This window comes from Venturia canescens, chromosome 3, assembly GCF_019457755.1.
Source record: "Venturia canescens isolate UGA chromosome 3, ASM1945775v1, whole genome shotgun sequence".
NCBI lineage: Eukaryota > Metazoa > Arthropoda > Insecta > Hymenoptera > Ichneumonidae > Venturia > Venturia canescens.
Genome location: NC_057423.1, coordinates 10,958,524 through 10,978,507, shown reverse-complemented (window position 1 = coordinate 10,978,507; position 19,984 = coordinate 10,958,524). Strand labels below are relative to the sequence as shown.

The following is a 19,984-nucleotide window of genomic DNA, read 5'->3' as shown; positions in this document are numbered from 1 at the left end:
CATACAGAACGTTCATACGAGGCCGAGCAAGGAACCGATCTGTAACATCTGCAAGAGGGTTTACTCCAGTCTCAACAGTCTGAGGAATCACAAGAGCATCTACCATCGTCAGCATGGAAAGATCGAGCAGCAAAGGAAGGAGGAAGAACAACGTGAGAGAGAGCACAGGGAACAACAGCAGCAACAACAGGGTAGAAATTATGGCCAACAGCAACATTCACGAATGGGTTGATCTTCGCGAAACGGGCTCGATAAATAAATCAACAAATACGATCGATCAATAACCAATGAAATGACGAATACGTCGCAATAACTCGAGGCGACGAGCCACGCCGGCGAATTAGTCAAGATCGTTCGTTGCTATTTCGCAATTTAACGAACTTTGCGAAAAAAAAAGCGAATTCAAGAACGAGAAGTCGTGCGAATTTACTCCGTGATTAATCCAGCGGACGATGTGACCGACGAAGAAAACGCGAAGATAACAAACTAGAGTTTCCTGATTGTATTAAACAAGTTCAATTAATTAGCCGTTTAAGGACTCCACGATCGTCGTTATTAGGTTACTTATTTTTTTCTTTCTTTCCTCTTTTTGTAAATAATTACAATAGCAATATTAATTATAATAAATGTTTATTCGTGACGGTTTCGCTATCACGGGAGGATTTTGCAATCGAGGCTATCGTTTATGGGTTAAATATAAATGTTGAATCGCGCGTTTCGCAGAGAGCTCCGAAACCCCCTTGATTATCCTTCGGAAAATATCGAATATCGATAAGACAATATTCACTTATTTCTCCTTAATTTTATTACTCATTTTCATCTTTGATGTTTAGGATTAAATTCAATGTACCTTAATAACTCTATGGTCGCGGGATTCGATGCGTCTCTTAGATAAATAACTTTACGAGTTCACTGACTCGCGAGTCTTTCGGGAACCGGCCAAGTACTTTGTTTTCAAAGCTAGTTAGCGACGGGCTTAGCCGTGCAAGTTATTTTCATCGAGTTGTTACACTAATTATATCCGGTATTTGTGCAATTTCGCAATCTTCATTCTCGTCTTGCAGCAACGAAACTACGAGTTTACTTGAAAATCGCGTCACTCGCGTTATCAAATTCACACTTTTTCAACACGACTTTACGGCTAGAACATTTTTTTCGTTACTTATTTCTCGTACTCCACGCCACTCGAATGATTCGTCAGAATTTTCAGTACTTCGCAGACACCTTAAATTCTCGAGATTTTTATCCAACGGAAATCACCAATTTTGAGCACCAACACACTCGCAACGTTGCATCCGCATATGCAGTTGAAAATCTAAAATGTTTACGTTACGCTCGCCCGACGTCATAAACGCTAGTAATTAGTACCTGACAGATCCGGATTTCAATTCCGGCGTTCACCAAATATTACCTTCTCTCATCGATTCATCGACCACCGCCATCGACACTCGCTACTTTTCCCGTTATTCGTTTCCGGTAACAATGCTACAGCTAAATAATACGCGAAGATTCATCAGTGAAACGAGTCCTCAGTTTTTTCTTCTCGAGTTGTTTCTCTATTTTTCTCCGATCATTATTCATTTTTTTCGTTCTTTCAAAAAAAAAAAAAAAAAAAAACATCGACACACAAGTATGGAGAAAGAAACGATTTTTACTGGGGAAAAAAAAGCAACGGATTGCGAGGTATTGAAATTTCTCATAGACGTCAAGCTTCGGTTTGGAATGTACAAGCAATATTTTCTCGTTAAAAACATTTGTTTTTTTAAGATTTTTGTAATTTAATGAAACAAAAAATATCGAAATAACTGATGATTTATTTCGTTGGGATGTTTATATACGATCTTGTTGATGATATATCGTTTGTAACTTTGATATTTTATGCATACATTTATAACGATACTTCTTATTATTGCAAATCTAGAGATCTATGTAGATTATTATTATTATTATTATTATTATTATTATTATTATTGTCATTATTATCGATAATTATAATGAAAAAAAAAAGTTTATATGAATCGTTGCGCAACGAGGCCCCGTGTCGCGTTACTTCGGAACGGGTATATAGAAAATAATTTATTTAAATGAACAAACAAAATACCAATTTATCGTACATTAAAGGTAGATACTTTTCTCGCGCTTCCCGTCCGAAGCGTGACACCCAAGCACGGGAAGTTCCTGTACCGAGCTAAAAAACGAAAAAGTAAAAAATCAATATCCAAAAAGTATTTCTGTTGAAGTAAATCGCGACGTAGGCACGCCCTCGACGGAGAAAAAGTCTTGTCTCCGCGGAATAAATTGCTCGTCCGTTCGGCCTTCAAAATCTTTCGTCTTGTCACTTTTAATTTTATTTCTTTCGATTCTTTGTGATCACGTAAATGGAATAATGGGAGATGGAAAATTACTGTGCGATTTAATTCGGAAGAATCGATGAAACGAGCGAAAATTTTGGCGAAAAAAGAAACGAATTTGAAGTTTTATTCGGTTTGAAATTCGGCGTGTTTACGGAGAGAAAAAAACCTTGTACCGAAAGTTGATGCGCATATGTACGTCGAAGGGAAACAGTTGCGCGAGCTCGCTGTGATCACTTTTGAATAAAAAAATAAGTTAACCGAGAGACCGTAAAATTGTGATATTTCGAAGGATCGTTCAACTCCGTGTTAGCGAAAAATCACGAGAAAATCGAGCGAAATTGATGTACCATCGAGTTTTGAAATTTATTCAAATTTTGTGTAACTAGCGAAGCATCTCGTCCATTTCTCTTTGTCACGCTGTACGTCCCCTTAATTTATACCGTTGAAACGGTAACCAGACGTCCTGAAACGTACACTCTTGGCGAAAATGCAGCCCCTGCGATTGCAATTCGGGTGATCGAGATTTCGAACTCGTTTCGGGATGGTGTCCACAATTTCTACGATTCGCAGCAACTTTTTTATGTCAATAAGAAAAATTTCGAGTTCAATATCTTCGCGAGGACTCGAGAAAAAATCACCCTCACTTCAATCATTTTGTCGAATTTCATCAGAAGAAAAAAAACGACTTTTTTCGAAACGAGCAATAAAATATTGCTCCAGCCCTCGTTGAAAAGCCTTCGTAGTAGTTTTGGACACACTTAGCCAACTCCGGGAATGACGAATGTATATGAATACAGTAAACGACATTTTTGCGAAAGCACAGCCACGATTCGACGTCGTAAAGTCGCCTGACGCTGTAAATAGATACTTTTTATACCTGAGTTTTAAGGCATAATATATTTTTTATCACATAGCATAGATATATATATATATATAAATATATATTTAAACGAAAAACAAACCCATAGAAATATATATCATCTTTTTTGGAGTGGGAAGGGATCGAGGATAATGCATTTTCATTGTAACATTACGCGCACGTTGTTCGCCATTATTTATGTTGAATAAAAGAATTTTTCTCCATTTAATCAACGAGAGTCCCCTTCGTACACCAATATTTATTTTATTATTTTATCTCCATTTAATTCTCTTTCTCTCTGTCTGTCTCTCTCTCTCTCTCTCTCTCTCTCTCTCTCTCTCCATTACGAACATCAACAATCGAAATAAGCGAATAAGAAGAGTACGACGAGAGCTGCCTACTGTCTGTAAACGGATATGAACGAAAGAGTATCGCGATCGATATTTTCAGTGTAGAATTCGCTCGTATCGAATGCCCCGTGTCGAGCAGAGGTGACCGTTAATTTTTTTCCCTGTTTTTTAATCGACTTTTTAAATCACGATTTGTCGAATCTAATCCAATCTTCCCCCCTTTTTATCGAATACGACGATGATTTCTGTTATGGGACTGGAAATTCAGGGGGGAAAAGCCATAAATCTTTGACGTCGAGCTACGCCCGAGTTCCTCGAGTTTTTAATATTTTCCCTCAATCGAAAGTGAAACTTGCAAGGTCGACGAAAAGAGCTGAGATTTTGATATGGACTTTTAGGAGCGATGGCCACTCTAGGAAACCATTGTTAAGGGAACTTTCATCCTCTGGCTACTACGCTTCCTTCATTAGTGAAAAATTGAATTGGCGATAAGTATTTCTGCTGAGATGATTAAGCAGAAAAGAGTGCTCTCGAGTAGAAGCGAGGAGTCAAAATTTTCCTAAATTTATCGATCACGAAAGAGTTTAAACCGTGCGCTCACTGTTTCATTTAAAAATTCACTCGTGTTTTTATTACGTCGTATTTTAATGCGAATAATAATGATGACGATGATGCGAAGTTGGCAAAGTTGACACGTATCTTATCTCGATGCGTTGAAAGCTTGGTTGTGCTACTATAATGTTCCTCATTAGACTCGTCCACGTCCGGGGAAGCATTGAGAATGGTATGTTGAAAGAAACTTCATTTTTTTCTCATTTCAATTTGATCTGAAAATATTATTTGTTTAACCATATGAATTTTGTTGTGTAAATGAATAATCTGTCATCAGCCATATTCCGAGACTGGACGTATCGCTTTTGAAAAATCTCTTTCAAAGTTGAGGGAGAGTATAGAACGTTGCAAGGCTTTCGGAGAAGGATTAATCAAATGATCGTGGTCTCGGAATACAGCTGACGTGTTGGAAAATTGTCGTACGTTGATTTTTGTATTCGAATGCGGGGAGTTTTCCACGAAGCTCGAATCGATGCGTAAGACTCGAAAAGAAAGGAAGAAAGAAAGAAAGAAAGAAAAAAAGACGAAAGAGTGCGTTTCCCCGATCGTCGATCAGTTGTGGCTGACACGATAATCGCATTACCATGATCAATGACAAACCAGAGCCCCCGCAAGAGCCCCTCTATTCTCGTGATAATAGAGATTGTTATGAAACGAAAAAAGAAAAATTCAACCTCTCCATCTCTCTCTCTCGTTTGCGAAAGAGGATTTAAACGACCAAAATCTAATAAATGTCGAGAGAGAGAAAGATAAAAAAATTAAAAAAAAAGAAAAAAAAAATAAAAAAAAAGAAAAGAAAGAAAGAAACAATAGAAAAGGAAATAAATCGAGAATTTTGTACAGTTGGTCCCTCTTTCTTCCTACATTCTTCCAGCACCCACAATTCCCTTCCAAATATCCAATGTCGTTTCATAAAGAGTAGACGAAAAAATATGCCTCCCAAGCACCCTCAAAAATATCCATTCAAAACGAGACTCGTTAATTCTTTCCATCGCGCCATCTCAATCCCAACTGCCCAGCACAAAAACTTCATCCTATCCTTTTACCAAAGACCGAATTGCTTTTGTATTAGAAATACCAGGATCGTACTAATGTGTCCACAATATTAATGGCAGCCGTATCTTTGTTCTTGTTTGTTCCCGGTCCCGCTCGCTCGGCTATACGTGCTCTGGTTCGTCATTGTTCTGTGTGTACCTACTACTACTACCTTCACGAATGGATTTTCGCTGGGGGTCCATCCACACGTGGCTCGGTCTCTCTGTGTGTTCGCCTCCTCCACGTCAATTGGTTCGTAAACGGATATTATTTTTAAAACGACAACAACAACACCAACAATTGAAACGCATACGTCACTGGGTTTTTATCTTGATAACGGTGCTTGGTTAACTCTGATTTTTCAATTGGAAACGTTGACGTTTAAACTGAAATGAAACGAAAAAATCAAATGTCTCAATCGTTCAAACGTTACGTGTCTTTATCGTCTCTCTCTCTCTCTCTCTCTCTCTCTCAACGTTGACGAAATTTCTTTGAAAAAATAACAATTAACAATGATAAACATTCGAAATATTATCGCCCTCGATAATCTTTCGAACGTTACGAAATATCGGGAATTCGTTGAAACTATGATTAGGACCTCCGTCTGCGATATTAGCAATGCGATTGTCGCATCCCTTGCACAGCAGTTTTTTACCTCCGGGGATATGTTACACCTGCGACGTATGCGGTAAAACTCTCTCGACGAAGTTGACACTGAAGCGTCACAAAGAGCAGCAACATTTTCAGCCGTTGAACAGTGCTCTCTGCATACTGTGCAACAAAGTTTTCCGGACCTTAAATAGCTTGAACAATCACAAGAGCATTTATCATCGTAGGCAGAAATAGAGGATCGAACGAGAGCCGAGGGGCCGTGGCGCGACCCTTTTTTCCCCCGCGATCCCGGGCTCGAAGAATTTTTTGTAAAAAGATAAGAAAGAGAACTTAACGAAGACGAGAGAGATTATTGGCAGCCGTCGCGGCGTCACGCCTTCGGCGTATTCGCTCGTACAGTGACGCTCGCTATTTCGTTCGAGCTTTCCCAAAACGGCGAAGCTCTTACATTCGGGCGATGAAACGTTATGAAAAAAAAAAAAAAAAAACAAAAGTGCTTCCACAAAATATGCAACAATATTATGAAGACACGAGGGCGGAGGAATCGGAGAAGAGAGATTCAGAGATGCGGACTCGCGAGAGCGAGAAAAATCCAGATTCGAGGGCAGCACCACCGATCATTAGTTACGAAGCAACGAAGAAGAATAGAGAATTCGGTCCGAAAGCTCGAGAGAATATCTCGTCGGGCTGCATCCTTAATAGCAATTGTATCTTCGTCAACGTTTATCCATCGTCCGTCATTGAAAAAGCTCGCTCAATTATTCGATTCTTCGTTCCCGTCTGCCCCCCAGCTCTGCCCTTTTTTACCGTTGTTCTTCCTGCTTCGTTCTCAACGAGCTAAGGAACTCTAGAGAGCACGTGGACCGTGACAATTTCTCAATTCAATTATATTCGCTCCATTCTTTTTGTGTATAATTTAACAAAGAGGCGAAAGAAATACGAGAAATAAAAAAAAAAATAAAAAAAAAACGAAACGATGTACAGTGTTCGCGATAGTGCGATATATTGAAATTAAGGACGAAGTGTTATACGAGACGCGGCTTTGAAACCGCGAACTATCTAGTTAGGCTCTGTTAAATGAGGGGAAGTAAGAGTTATGAATGTAAAAAAAGTAACGCGATGAAGAAACGAAGCAAGAAATGAGGGATATGAAAACTTCCAGGTGTCAAAGACGCCATCGTCCAACTAACTTTTAGGGAAGATGTAGAAAAAAGAAAAAGAAAACAGAAAAGAAACATTCACACACGTTTAAAAGACTGTACGAAAAAAAAAAAAAACAAAAAAAAAAAACAACAACAACAAATTAATTGCCTACAAGACTCGAGAATTTTTTAATCATTTTTATTGTTTCGAGACTCAATGTATAGCAACGAGAGATTATCGTATTGAGAGGGAAACACACGTGGGTCGAATGCGAATGTATATATACAAATAAACAAGTGAATATCACGAGCACGAACCACTCAAGTATATCATGCACGTTACATAATTGGTCATTGAATTATTTGCAACAGCAACAGAGCAACTTAATTTTTTCAGAAATACTTTAATTTCCCAATTATTTACAGTGTCGTTAAGTTTTCGACGTTACAAAAATTCGCTATTTTATTTATGTATATATACATGCGTATAAAAACGTACGAGAATATCGAGTGATCGAGAAACGCCCATTAAAAATTTCAATAACTACGAAAAAGAAAGAAAGATTCGACACTGATTTCTCATTGCTCTGTGTATAAATTTTGAAAATTTGACATAATTCATTCCATTACGAAAGAGATAAAATAAAAGGCTTTAACGGGGTACGATATATATTTCGCGAAAGATTTTTTATTTTGAGGGTCGCCTTTGAGCGGGACTCTATAAAGTACCTTTTTATAATTATCGTAATTATTATTATTGTCATTAATAATATCATTAATATTATTAGCGAAGGAAAAGTAAAAAAGTTGTTCTACTTTTTTATGAACGTTATTCTGTTAACGGGCTGTCTGTGAGCGTGCGCGAACGTTCGTCGTTGCTTTTTCCCTCGCTTCACTGACATATTTCATACGGTTTTCACGAATCGTTCACACATTAAAGCATACATAAATATATGAATTTACAGACACCTACTTATAGGTATATTTTTCATAGTTTTTTTTCTTCCACCGGAATGGAAAATATTTGATGGTATAATGAGACATTTTTCGTTAATAACGAAGTGGATAAAACCCTTCGCGAATTTTCAATACCGTCATTGTCAAACTTATATTCACCCTCGAATTATACGAGTACGCGAAATAACGCAGAGGATTAAGCTTCCAAAAAGTTCAACCGGTTATTTAAAAGATAATTTGAAAAAAGCATGCAGAATAATGAAACACAACGGTCCATTGATATCGGCGGATGAGAAGTCTCGTTTAACGATAATAACGAATAGCCGCATACACCTTAATATAACTCAACTTCATACACACATATACATATATTTTAGTAGAACTTTCATAAGCAAAAAGACACGATTTTTCGAGCCTCCTTGACCCCCCGCCGGTGTACGACGTTTTGCTATAATTTTAAGTAACTTAGCTCCATTTTCATTATTCATCATATGTGAACAAAATAACCTATTAATGTATAAACTTGTGCAACTTTTATTTTTTATTTCGTTTCAACGTCGCGAGGAGGTTTCGAATGTCGAATCCGATCGATTAACTTACCGACAGTTTAGGCTCCTGTCATAGCGAATAATCGTAATAGCAAAATGTTGCAATTTCAACAGCCTACGAGGATCATTGAAAACAAAAAAATCTACAACATACATACGGTATATATATTATATTTTACAGGAAACATACCGATACTTGTGCATCGATATATTGGAATACACGAAACTTACGTATAAATATATGCATATATATATACATTCATTCAATGTGTATGTATATATGTGTAAAAAGGAAACCCAACACGCGTTGAAACATTTATTTATAGGTAGGCTATGATAGATTTGTCGTAGGGTATGTTCAATTGAGTGGTCCGACTGAAACATACTTTTTTTTTTCGAGGCTACGCACCTTAATTTTTCTATAAATTCAACTGTATTATTCGAACCAGTGATACAAAAGTGAAGGGACTCTGTTTAATCGATGCAAATAACCGAGCATTTTTATACTTTATCGTTGTTCCTAGTTACGTATTAATCCGTCGACGTGTTTGTAATGGAGTAAAGTTGTTATTTCACCATAAAAATGCATTGATCTTGGGACAGATATGATTTTGCTTTTCCAATGACTATGCCAACGACGAAGAATACGATCGTTTTATTATTAACGTCGAATTTATTGTTCATATTTCCTTCGTGCGCGGTTGAGTTGGGGAAATTCGTTGGCAGACGTGAATTCATAGAGAAATGGCGCGATGATGAAGAGTGAAAATGTTTCCCCGTTGTTTTTGTTGATTAACGGAAAATCCCGGCCAATATTCGAACACAAATTTTGTCTCTGAGCGCGAATGACTATTTTGTTTCCGTTAAATTCTTCATTCGAAGCACGGATGCGCATGAGCGGGGCAAAAAAGTATGTAAACTTCGGTACACGATCGAGAAGGATATAAATATATAAATATATAAATATATGAAGATATCTGGGTCGGTCACTCGGAGCGAAAATATGATGATGAAGAAAAGAAGCTTTAAATTAACGGAATAAAAGATTAATAACAGTTTTATAGTAGTCAAAGGCGCGAAAGAACTGATATTGATAATATTTAAACATAGACTATCCCCCGCCCCGTTTCACCCTTCCAAAAAAAAAAAAAAAAGAAAAAATGAGAAGAAAAAAAAGAATAAATAAGGAACAAATTGACTTGTGACTACTGTAAAAATGGCCAAATACGCGGATATTTGTCCCCCCTTCATGGGCGACGAATTCTATGAAAATAATAAATTATTAATGAAATTAATATAAATTGAGGAATATTTAATTGCACATGATACATGTTCGTAGAGATTATTTGATTCACTATTATCTTTTTTCCTTTTTCATTTTGTAATTTTTCTTTTTTTTCTTAATATATATTTTTTTATTTTTCGTTATTATGGTTACGTTGCTAACTACACGAATCGAGCGGCCGAGCGTAATATATAGAAAAAAAAAAAAAACAAACAACAAAGCGTTGAATTAAAGAACTAGACAGATAATAATTGTTTAATGATTGTAAGAGAATATAGGATTTGGGTCTCGTCGTATACTGTTAAATCTCGAGGCTGAAAAACGAATTCAGAGAAAGAGGGAAAGAGAGGAGGGGATTAAGAGATCGAGTGATATAGAGAAAGAGAGAGTTTCTATCGTAGATTTGGCCCAGTCGAGTGACGATAATAGTAGCGTGCTTTTTTTATGTTTTTGTGAAAAGACTGAATTTGGTTTTTGAGACTATCTAAAAGAAAATGGCCAAAAATTAATTGGCTTCTATATTTAACGATAAAATGAAAAACAAATGAAAATATATAGATATATTATATATACACAAAGATATATAAATATTTATATTGACTGCGGGCTCGATTTTCTTTATGAAAAAAAAATAATAATAATAATAATAATAAAAATAAAAGGAACCTAAAAGTAGAAAAACGAAGAAAAAAAATTGAAATCGTACCTGTGACAAGAAAAAAAATCGAATGTGAACGGCCACATGCGACAAACCGATGTCGGACTGATAATTGGACTGATTCGCTCTATAATAATTACGTTTCTTTGTTTATTTTTTTTTTTTATTTTTTTTTTTAAATTTTTTTCAATAAGTCACGACATATTGATAATTGTATTGGACTGAATGAAATATTTGACTGATGTTACCAAAATGTTAGTAAAATCGAGGCGTTAGCCCTATTGATTAAGGTTAAAGAAAGAAATTGAAATTCGGAGAAAAACTATATAGCAAAGACGAGAGGAATTTAATAAATGATGATCGGAGAGAAGAGGAAAGCAAAAAGCATGAAAAAAAAAAAAAAGAGGCGTGCAATTTAACAAAAGCGATAATCGGATGGGAATAAAAAATAAAAGAGAAAACAGTAAAAAATGAAAGGGAGGGGGCCTGCAGGAAACTCGATAACCGCGATACAAAACCGTTTCTCAAATAACAGCGTATATAGGTTTTATGAATAGAGGAAAAGAAAAAAAAGCGAACGAGAGAGAGAGAGAGAGAGAGAGAGAGAGAGAGAGAGAAGAGCGAGAAGAGCGAGAGATCGAACCGCGACATCGATCGCGTTGGTGCGATTATATATATTTTCTTTATTTTTTATTTTTTTTTTTTGTTGTTCACTCGATGCCACCAATAATGTAGCGCGCAAATCAATGGTCAAGGGATTACAATCATATATACACAAGTACAGCTTTCTTCACGTATAATCGAATAAACATAATATGTAATAGGATTTTTGTTACTTTCATAGATCTACTATATTAACAGGAAAACAGAATAACACAAATGCACACGTTCGTACAATAGCTTAAACAACAATTCATCCATCTTGTACGGTTTTTTTTTAATTTTTTTTTTTTTTTTTTTTTTTTTTTTTAATTCTATTATGCTACCGTATTGCGCCTATATATCATTAATTTATATATAAATAAACATGATATATGAATGAATAAATATACGTTAAGCGTATATATATATATAACGTGGCGAAATAACTTCGCGAATAGCAAAGATCACGAGCGGGAAGTACGTTGGTACCTGCGGGAACGTAAATAGTTTGAATTTACATTGGATGATAGGCCAGAGCGAATTTATTGAAATGATATTTTAATCGAAGGACTGTTAGAGATGAAAAAAGACGAGATGAAAAAAGCTTCATGTGTACGATTATGCTAGACAATTAGGAGAAAAAAATGAATGAAATTGAAGGAAGGAACGTCTTGAGAAAACGCACCAAAATACGCCGCTCGTCGCGCGAACATTCGAGACTAAATTCAATGAAAATTTATCGATAAAAGTGAATGTGAAAGAAAGATAGAAAAAAAGTGATTTACAAAATGAACAACACAAACAAAGATCGTTACGTTATCTTGCTTACTTATTATTTGTTATCTGCCAAGGTGTTCTGGTTATATTATATATTTATTGATGACTATTACGATTATCTATTATTATTATTATTATTTTAATTTTTAAGCCATGTCAAATGCATTTTAATATATTTTCTTTTTATATTATATGAAATGTACTATTTGGTTTAATAACTTCGTTGTTTACTTTTCATTATTTTTCATAGATACCTATCGCATCCTCATTACAAAAAAAAACCAACGAAACCCCATAAATATTCGTTGGACTCGTTCGTTCCTCGTCGCCAATACGACACTCGTGTTCCTCGTACCACGAGGACAGTATTTCGCAGTGGTCTCATTCAGAGACCATTTGCTGGTCGAATAAAAAAACCACGAGAATCGTAAAATTTTTAAAAACCCACGATCCTTTTTAAATCGTTCGATTATCATCGACGAATGATTTGACTGAAGAATGCTTGTTGATTCGTTGAAAGAAATGAGATCGTTCGTGAGTCAACGTGGCTCGCGCTCGTTATGCATAATTCGTTGAACGGTTAATAAATTTTCAGGAAAAAGGTAAGTTCGTGATCTCAGTAAGATGAAAAGCTCATTGTCGATGTGTACTCTGTAACTGTTGTCACGTCAGCCATAAAATCCTAAAAACACACGAATAATAAATTAAGCTTAAAAATAAAAATAGCCGATTATTCAACGTTTTTTTAATCAGCAAACTCAAATGTCGCGTTAGTATTATTTGTACGAAAAATCGAATGGTACGTCATATGTCTTAGTCTGTAACGAAGAGGGTCGAACGTCGACTCTATGAAACATGAATGTCCAAGTGAAACCGCACTCTCCTCCCTCTGACATTTCGATATTGAGAAATCTTCAAAATACTCCTGACTCGTACAATTAATGTATTTATTTCGTAGATCCGTTTCGTTCCAGTCGTTTTTTTCTCGTCCCTTATCAACGCAATATTTCATCTGAAAAAAATCATGAACTGCGGTTAACGTTCGTTTTAAACGAGAACAAAAATCATTCAAGCAATAATAAAGATTATTTTATTTTTTAGTACATTGAATTCTCCTAGAGAATGTCACCATTAGATTCGGTATTAACGATCCAATATCGGCACAAACAAAACGATTTCGATACAAATTCGATGGTTAATACCAACTTTCACGTTTATCTAATTATTGTAAATGTGAAAAACAAACGTTGATATAAAAATCGTCAAGTTTCGAGACATGGCGCGATTGCTCGACACCCTTATTCGTTTCCTCTCCCGTAAGATGATGCCCAACGATATATATACAGTCATGCGTGAATAAACGATGCTATATTCATGTGTTTGTTCCTCGTTAAGCAGAGTTTTATGCATCACAAAACACACGTACGTTTTTCGCGTATTGTAACAAGATATATGAAAAGAAAAAGTCACCGGACGAGTTAGATAGTCATAATCGCGGTGGATATCGTGTTCATACTAAAATTCGCGTAATTGCGAAGAGCCTTCAGCAAAAGAAATGGAAAAAAAAAAAAAAAAAAAAACAATAAGTATGCTTAAGAATAGCTTCCGAGCTCTCTCCTCAGTATTTTTAAATATACAGATAGACTGCAGTTCGCGTTATTATTCACTATCAAATTGCATGCTTTAAGTGTCTACCCGAATGCTCAGTGTATCCCTCGTCGTCTTTTGTTGAGCCCTCGCATAAATATATATATATATATATTTATATACATTATTAATATTATTATTTTTATGTTATATTGTGCATTATGAAAAACGACGAGAGTCGAGAGTTTTAACGATATACATCACTACAATATTCATTTATATAATATTTATCTTGAAAATATATAAATATATATATACGAGTATGAATATATATTTTTTTTTTCCAAAGTGTCGTACAAAGAGCTCAGTTTTGCATTGCGCCGTTTTCCCGTTTCTCCTGATCGATTGTACCAGTTTTATTACAATTTTTTTTCTCGGTTTATTTAAAAATATTTTTCAATCACATTTTCATTGTTTTGTTTCCTTCTTCATGCTCCCAGTTTCTTTAACTTCTTTTTCTCCTTCGAGGTTTCTTTATTTCAGTCGTACTTCTCTGATCTGGCGAGTGTACGAGGTACGCACACTCGCGTGATTTTTGTAATCGACAAATTCAAAGGAGTTTATACATTGATGCGCTACGACCACGGCACAGCTATGTTTGTCGCATACGACAACGTATTCTTTAGTTTAACATCCGAGTCGCAGCTCTATGCTCAAAAGAAAAGCCCTTTTCCTTTCTCCTCCCCCCCCCCCCCGCCGCCGCCCCCCTCGCTTCCTTCGACTCTCCGATCTCTGAGTAAGTCCTCACTGGCTTCGTTGCACCCCTTTTTCTATACGACCCAGCAATTTCTTTAGCCTGAAGTTTAATGAGATACGAGAAAAGGAGAGAAAAAAGAAGAAAATATAGTGAACCTCGAGAAATTGGATAAAGAGTAATTTCCAAAGAAAAATGAACGCCGTGACTTTCACAACTGCGGTTATTGTGTCTTTTTTTTTTATTTTATTTTTTCACTTCTTACATCCCTCGGGTCACCATCCAACCAACCGGTGCTTTTCGACCAGGCAGGAACGCGCGATAAGTATTATGTTTTTTTTTTTCTGTCAAGCTTTTACTCTCGGAGATGTAGGAACGTCCTTTTTTCTTTTTTTTTTTTTTATTCTTCCTCGTTGACTCGCGAATTCTCGGGCTGAATAAACGAGACTTTTTCTATTGAGTCTCTTTCTCCATTTCCGCTTTATTGACTTTTAATTTGTCGGAGGAAAACGAGCCCTGGGCCTTTTCATATGCTCAAGATTTGTCGCCGCATCGTGTTAAAAAAAACGGATGCGCTGCTGTTCGTATCTCGGGGAAGAGGAGAAAAAATCTTCCTTTTCTTAAGTCGAAGATGAACGAGATCTCGGCACTTGATACAACACATTCTCCAGGCGGAATATGAAAGAAGAATGAAAAAAACGAGGGAGAGATAGAGAGAGAGAGCGAGAGAGAGAGAGAGAGAGAGAGAAATAAACTCTTTTGAAATCGAGTCGTCGACCCCCTCGAGTTTCTCGTCGCGAGTGGAAAAAAAAAATTAAAATTAAAATTAAAAAAAAAAAAAAACATTTTTTCGTTAGTCAATCTATTCAACTGCAAGTATAATCGTATTAAGTTTGCGCCATGAAAACGTCCGGGTATATAACATCACCGTAGGAATAAAACGTTAGGAAACATGGAGAGGAAAAGAATGAGCGGTGGAAAAGGGTGAATCGCGCGAGATAAAATAATCTTATCGCGATTTCTTTTTAAATGGAGAAAAAAAAATTAAATTATGCATTTTCATTGATTACGGTAGAGCCACGATGAAGAGTCAAATATTCGCATAGAAGGGTGGAGTAGAGAGGAGGGAGGGAGAGAGAACATATCACGATAAGTGTCAGGAATTGTTTTTTTTTATTTTTTTATTTTTTTTTTTCGTTTTTTTTTCTTTTTTGGTGGTAGGTAAGTGTGGGGTGTTGCATGAGGTGCGTTGTTGTGTTTCAGTGCTCGCCTCCATGCCAGGGCTGACATTGAACTCGCTGAACACGCCGTCTGCCAAGAAGCTCTTCACCTGCCAACTGTGTGGCAAGGTGCTTTGCAGCAAAGCATCGCTGAAACGTCACGTTGCGGACAAGCACGCCGAACGACAGGAGGAATACCGATGTGTCATCTGCGAGCGAGTCTACTGCTCGCGAAACTCCTTGATGACCCATATCTATACCTATCATAAGAGCAGACCTGGCGACATTGACATTAAGTTCTTTTGAAGGTTTAGATAAGGTAGGGCCACGCACACGAAAAATATTGAAACAACAAACAATGAATCGAAACAATTTTGCAACAACAAACAATCAAACGGTTTTTCTTCTTTATTTTCTTCGATTTGATTTGTTTAATACTCTTTTTAATTATTATTATTTTTTTTTAATTTGGATTCTCTCTCTCATTCATCATTCAAACGGATATCACCTTTATTCTCCTGTAACATGCGATCGATATTTCTTTCTTTCCTTTCCTTCGGAGCTTCTTTCTCTTCTCTCTCTCACTGTCGCTCTCTCTCTCTCTCTCTCTCTCTCCATCTTGATATCTATCCAAATGATTATCTGGTTTCATTCGGTCTATATCCTTGTCTCGTGAGTTCCTGGAGCAAGTGCATGAACGACTAACAAAGCTACGAGTGCAAACGAGCCTCTTCTAACGTTGTTTTAAAAACCACGAAAATTTTATCCTCGGGCGCACATTTATGCTTAATTTAATAGTCACGTAAGGGAGATCATTTTCATTTCGTTTAAAATCCAGTGGTTTTAAAATTGTCTGAACAATGATTAGCTCAATCGTGGTTCTTGTTCCAAGCTCGTGTAACTAAACCTTTTAAACTTGTTTCCACTCCTTTTTTTCATAATCCTTGTCGAAACTTGAATTTCTTGGAAATCTCCTTTTTCACACACCCGACAAATGCGTTTGACAAATGGAGTACAAAAAAGCCCTTCGAACTTTTCCTCCCACTTCGCCTCATCCAGTATCGTTTGTCAATTACTTTAATTTATTATTATTATTTTCGTAAATTCGTAATGCATGCATGGGTTGATTAATCGGAGAAGCTCGAGTTTGTGGAATGGCGGAATGACGATGCATAAGTATACGAGAAATAATATACTCGAACGATCGAAAACTTAATCCGGTGCTGAAACATCATAAATGCGTCTACTAATCAAATCCATCGGAGCGTCGATCCTCTAAATCTATAAGAACAACAAAATAATGAAATGAGACAAATAGGTCATCGTGTCGCGTCTGAAAACGAGAGGACACTCTCATTGATACTGGAGCGACCGATTTTTTAGGAAAATTCAGGGTTCATCTTTGATTTTTCATGAAATAAAAAACAAAACAAAAAAACCAAAATTTCGTATTAATGTTAACAATACTTGTGATTATAACGAACAAACAAAACAAGCAAAGAAAACAATCGTATTGTTTATGCTTCAGGCTCCCAAATAATTGATCCAAAATCCCACTTGCCTCAATTTTTCTTTAGTTATTCAACCGAATTTATATTATTTATTTAATTTATTTTATTCTCAATGCAATTACTGTTCGTTCATATAATTATTATTATCATCATTTACTATGATTGTTTTATACTCGTTATCAGTTGCTTTTGTGTGTCATCGTGCATGGGCTTTGAATGTTTCGTGTTGTCTGCATGCTCGTTTGTTTTATTTGACTGAATCACTCTGAACTTTCTTCTTTCAGACTGTCGCGACTGCACAACGATCCGGATCTTTTGTCTCTCAGAATAATTCTCATAATCTTACCTACTCGCTTTCACTATTTAATATTGTTTTTTTTTTTTTTTTTTTTTTTTTCATCATCATTTCATCGTGCACGAATTAACACTGCGCTGCCGCTTTTTTCTTACTTCAACGCGACGAAAAAAAGCATGATACTATTTTCCAGCTTTTCTCACAGTTTCCACTGACATCTCTTGGCTCCTTTTCGGTTTGAAAAAAAATCTTAATACGACTCGTCGATCTTCAATATTATTATTGCATGATTTTTTTCCTACTGGCGAATGGTTATTTATTTCATTCTCGGGAACCATAACTTTTTATTTGAAAATTGAAAGAAAAAAAACAATGCCGTTTTTCGTACCAACGTTGAGCTCGAAACACTCGTTTTGGAGTGACTCATTGATTATTTCAAATATCTCATCTCAGCTCCGATGTTCATTGGAAACGTGAGATTTTTTCTCAATTCTCTAATCCGGTGATTCAAATATTTGGACTGATACAGCTGTCTCAAATATTGTGGAAGTTTCAAGTACGCAAAGGAGTGCTTAAAAGAAGAATTGAATCTTCACTGGATTCACGGGATCGAATAACTCGCATTATTGCAATATTTTCATGTAAATTATCCTTGGCGCAAAGTTTTCACGCAAAAAACTGGGAGGACAGATTTTATTTTCGAAATCAAACTTACCGCCTGAAACTTCCTCAATAATACGATTTATGAAAATATCATTTGGGAACCGAACGGAGAAAACTAAATGGTTTTCCAATGTCTGCTTGTCGGAGATGTGATGAATGATAGAAAAAAAGTGAACGAAGAAAGCAAAGAAAAAAATGGAGAACTCTATTTTGCAGGTACGGGCAATGGGATGCATCCACCGACGACGCCTCCCGCTGCCGTGTACCGGATGCCACCGCCGACAGCTGGCGGTATAAACGAGCCCCAGGAATGTCCCTACTGCCGACGCAGTTTCTCGTGCTATTACTCGCTAAAACGACACTTTCAGGACAAACACGAGCAATCGAACACCCTTTACGTGTGTGAGTTTTGCAATCGTCGTTATCGTACGAAAAATTCACTAACGACCCACAAGAGTCTTCAGCATCGTGGCTCGAGCGGTATGCTCAAGAGGCTACTGAAAACATCGGCAATCAAGAACGTACTGGCGCAGCATCCTCACATACAGCAGCAGCCGCAATGAAAGTGGCTACGCTCTCGTGGCTCAAGCAGCAACATTATTGCCGATTTTTACGGTTCATCGCGTCGCTCTATGCACAATTATCGTCACAACTGAATAACGATCAGTATCCTTTTTTTCTCCTCTTCGTTTACGTCGTTCATCTTCAGCGACCGATTCGTCCGACTGATTCGATCGGCGAATCCACGAAACTCGAACACGAAATCAACGTGTTCTCCGAGCGATTTAAAACAACGGAGGAGAAAAATCACGGAAATGAAAAACGATTCGAAACAGGATCACACACTGCCGTTTCGTAAATCGTCGCTAAAATAGGTGCAGGATCAAAACACAAAGAGAGTTAGGAAAAAGAATGAGAGAAAATTTATAATCCCTTCGCTGTTGACAGAGATCGCGTTGCTCGTTGTATAGCGAGAAGTCGCTCTGTCAATCGGAAGTTTATCGAATAATACATTAATGAAATATATAATGAATGCGACGTGTATACTCCCTCGGCTCGGTCGGCCTGCGTGGAACATCGAAATTCGGAAGGTTCACAGCGAATGATAATGAAATGAAAAAAAAGAAAGCGTTTTTTTCTAATTATGTGTTTTTTTGTTTTCGTCAAGACTGCGCTAAATCCAAAGAATAATGGAAACGAAATTGACTGAGAAATTTTAAGAAGAGACGAAAGTAATGCGATGAAAAAATTTAATTCGTGTTTTTTTTTTTTTCTTGTTTTTTTTTTTTCGTCTATTAGTAAGCTTAACCAAACGTAAATGCGAACAATCGGAAACATTCCATTTGATCTCGGCGAAGAAATTTAAGTGAGAAGGGAAGAAAGTTTAATCGAACGATTCTTTAATCGTCAATCCCTCGTGGCGAGGGACAATTTTTCGTTTGTTTTCAATTTCAATATTGTCCCGAGTTATTTATACGCGTATACGTGGGATACATTATCAAAAAAATAAAATAATCTCGAGGTAAAATAATTCTCGAGGCATTTTTGATCAACGAAAAAGTAAAATGAAAGAAATAGAATAAAGCGAGATATGAAATTTATTGACGCAGGCAGACTAACGTGGGTTCACGATGAAATAAGGGATGAAATTAATGAAAAAAACATTGTGAATGATGTGTGTGTGTGGGGGCGGGAGGGAGGGAGGGGGGGGGGAGGGAATGAGAAGAGAAACTTTGAAGAATGACGACAAAAAGATGTTTCTGCTCATGTATTAACGAAATAAAATTCGGCCGTTAACGTGTACATATATATAGAAACAAAAAAATATATATACAAACACACACACACACACACACACACACATATATATAAATATATATATATTCACACGTCGCATACCGGGAGCGATTAAACTGTATAAAGGATGCGGCACGTGTTTATTATTCAGATATAATAAGTCAAAATGAAACATTTGGGAATAGCAAAAAAGTTATCGTCTTCTTAGGCCTAAGAAAAAAAAGCAAACAAAACGAGAGAAAAAAAAAATAACGAGGAAAATAAAAAGGATTAAAAGATAAAAATATATCGAAATTCAATTACGAAATCTAATGTGCTCAAATCCA

The 19,984-nt window shown here is 36.4% G+C and overlaps 1 protein-coding gene across 1 annotated transcript; it reads left to right on the top strand.

Annotated features, from left to right (window-relative positions):
* The first annotated feature begins 5,828 nt into the window (after positions 1 to 5,828).
* Positions 5,829 to 18,424, top strand: LOC122407983 (zinc finger protein 716-like). The gene is made up of 2 exons (XM_043414472.1): positions 5,829 to 6,042; positions 18,078 to 18,424. The coding sequence occupies exons 1-2, from the start codon at positions 5,829 to 5,831 to the stop codon at positions 18,422 to 18,424; spliced, it is 561 nt and encodes a 186-aa protein (XP_043270407.1).
* Positions 18,425 to 19,984: the final 1,560 nt, after the last annotated feature.

Coding starts and splice junctions, on each gene's coding strand:
- LOC122407983 (XM_043414472.1), top strand. CDS start 5,829: ATGCGATTGTCGCATCCCTTGCACAGCAGTTTTTTACCTCCGGGGATA. Junction 6,043..18,077: donor TCACAAGAGCATTTATCATC/GTAGGCAGAAAT, acceptor TCTATTTTGCAG/GTACGGGCAATGGGATGCAT.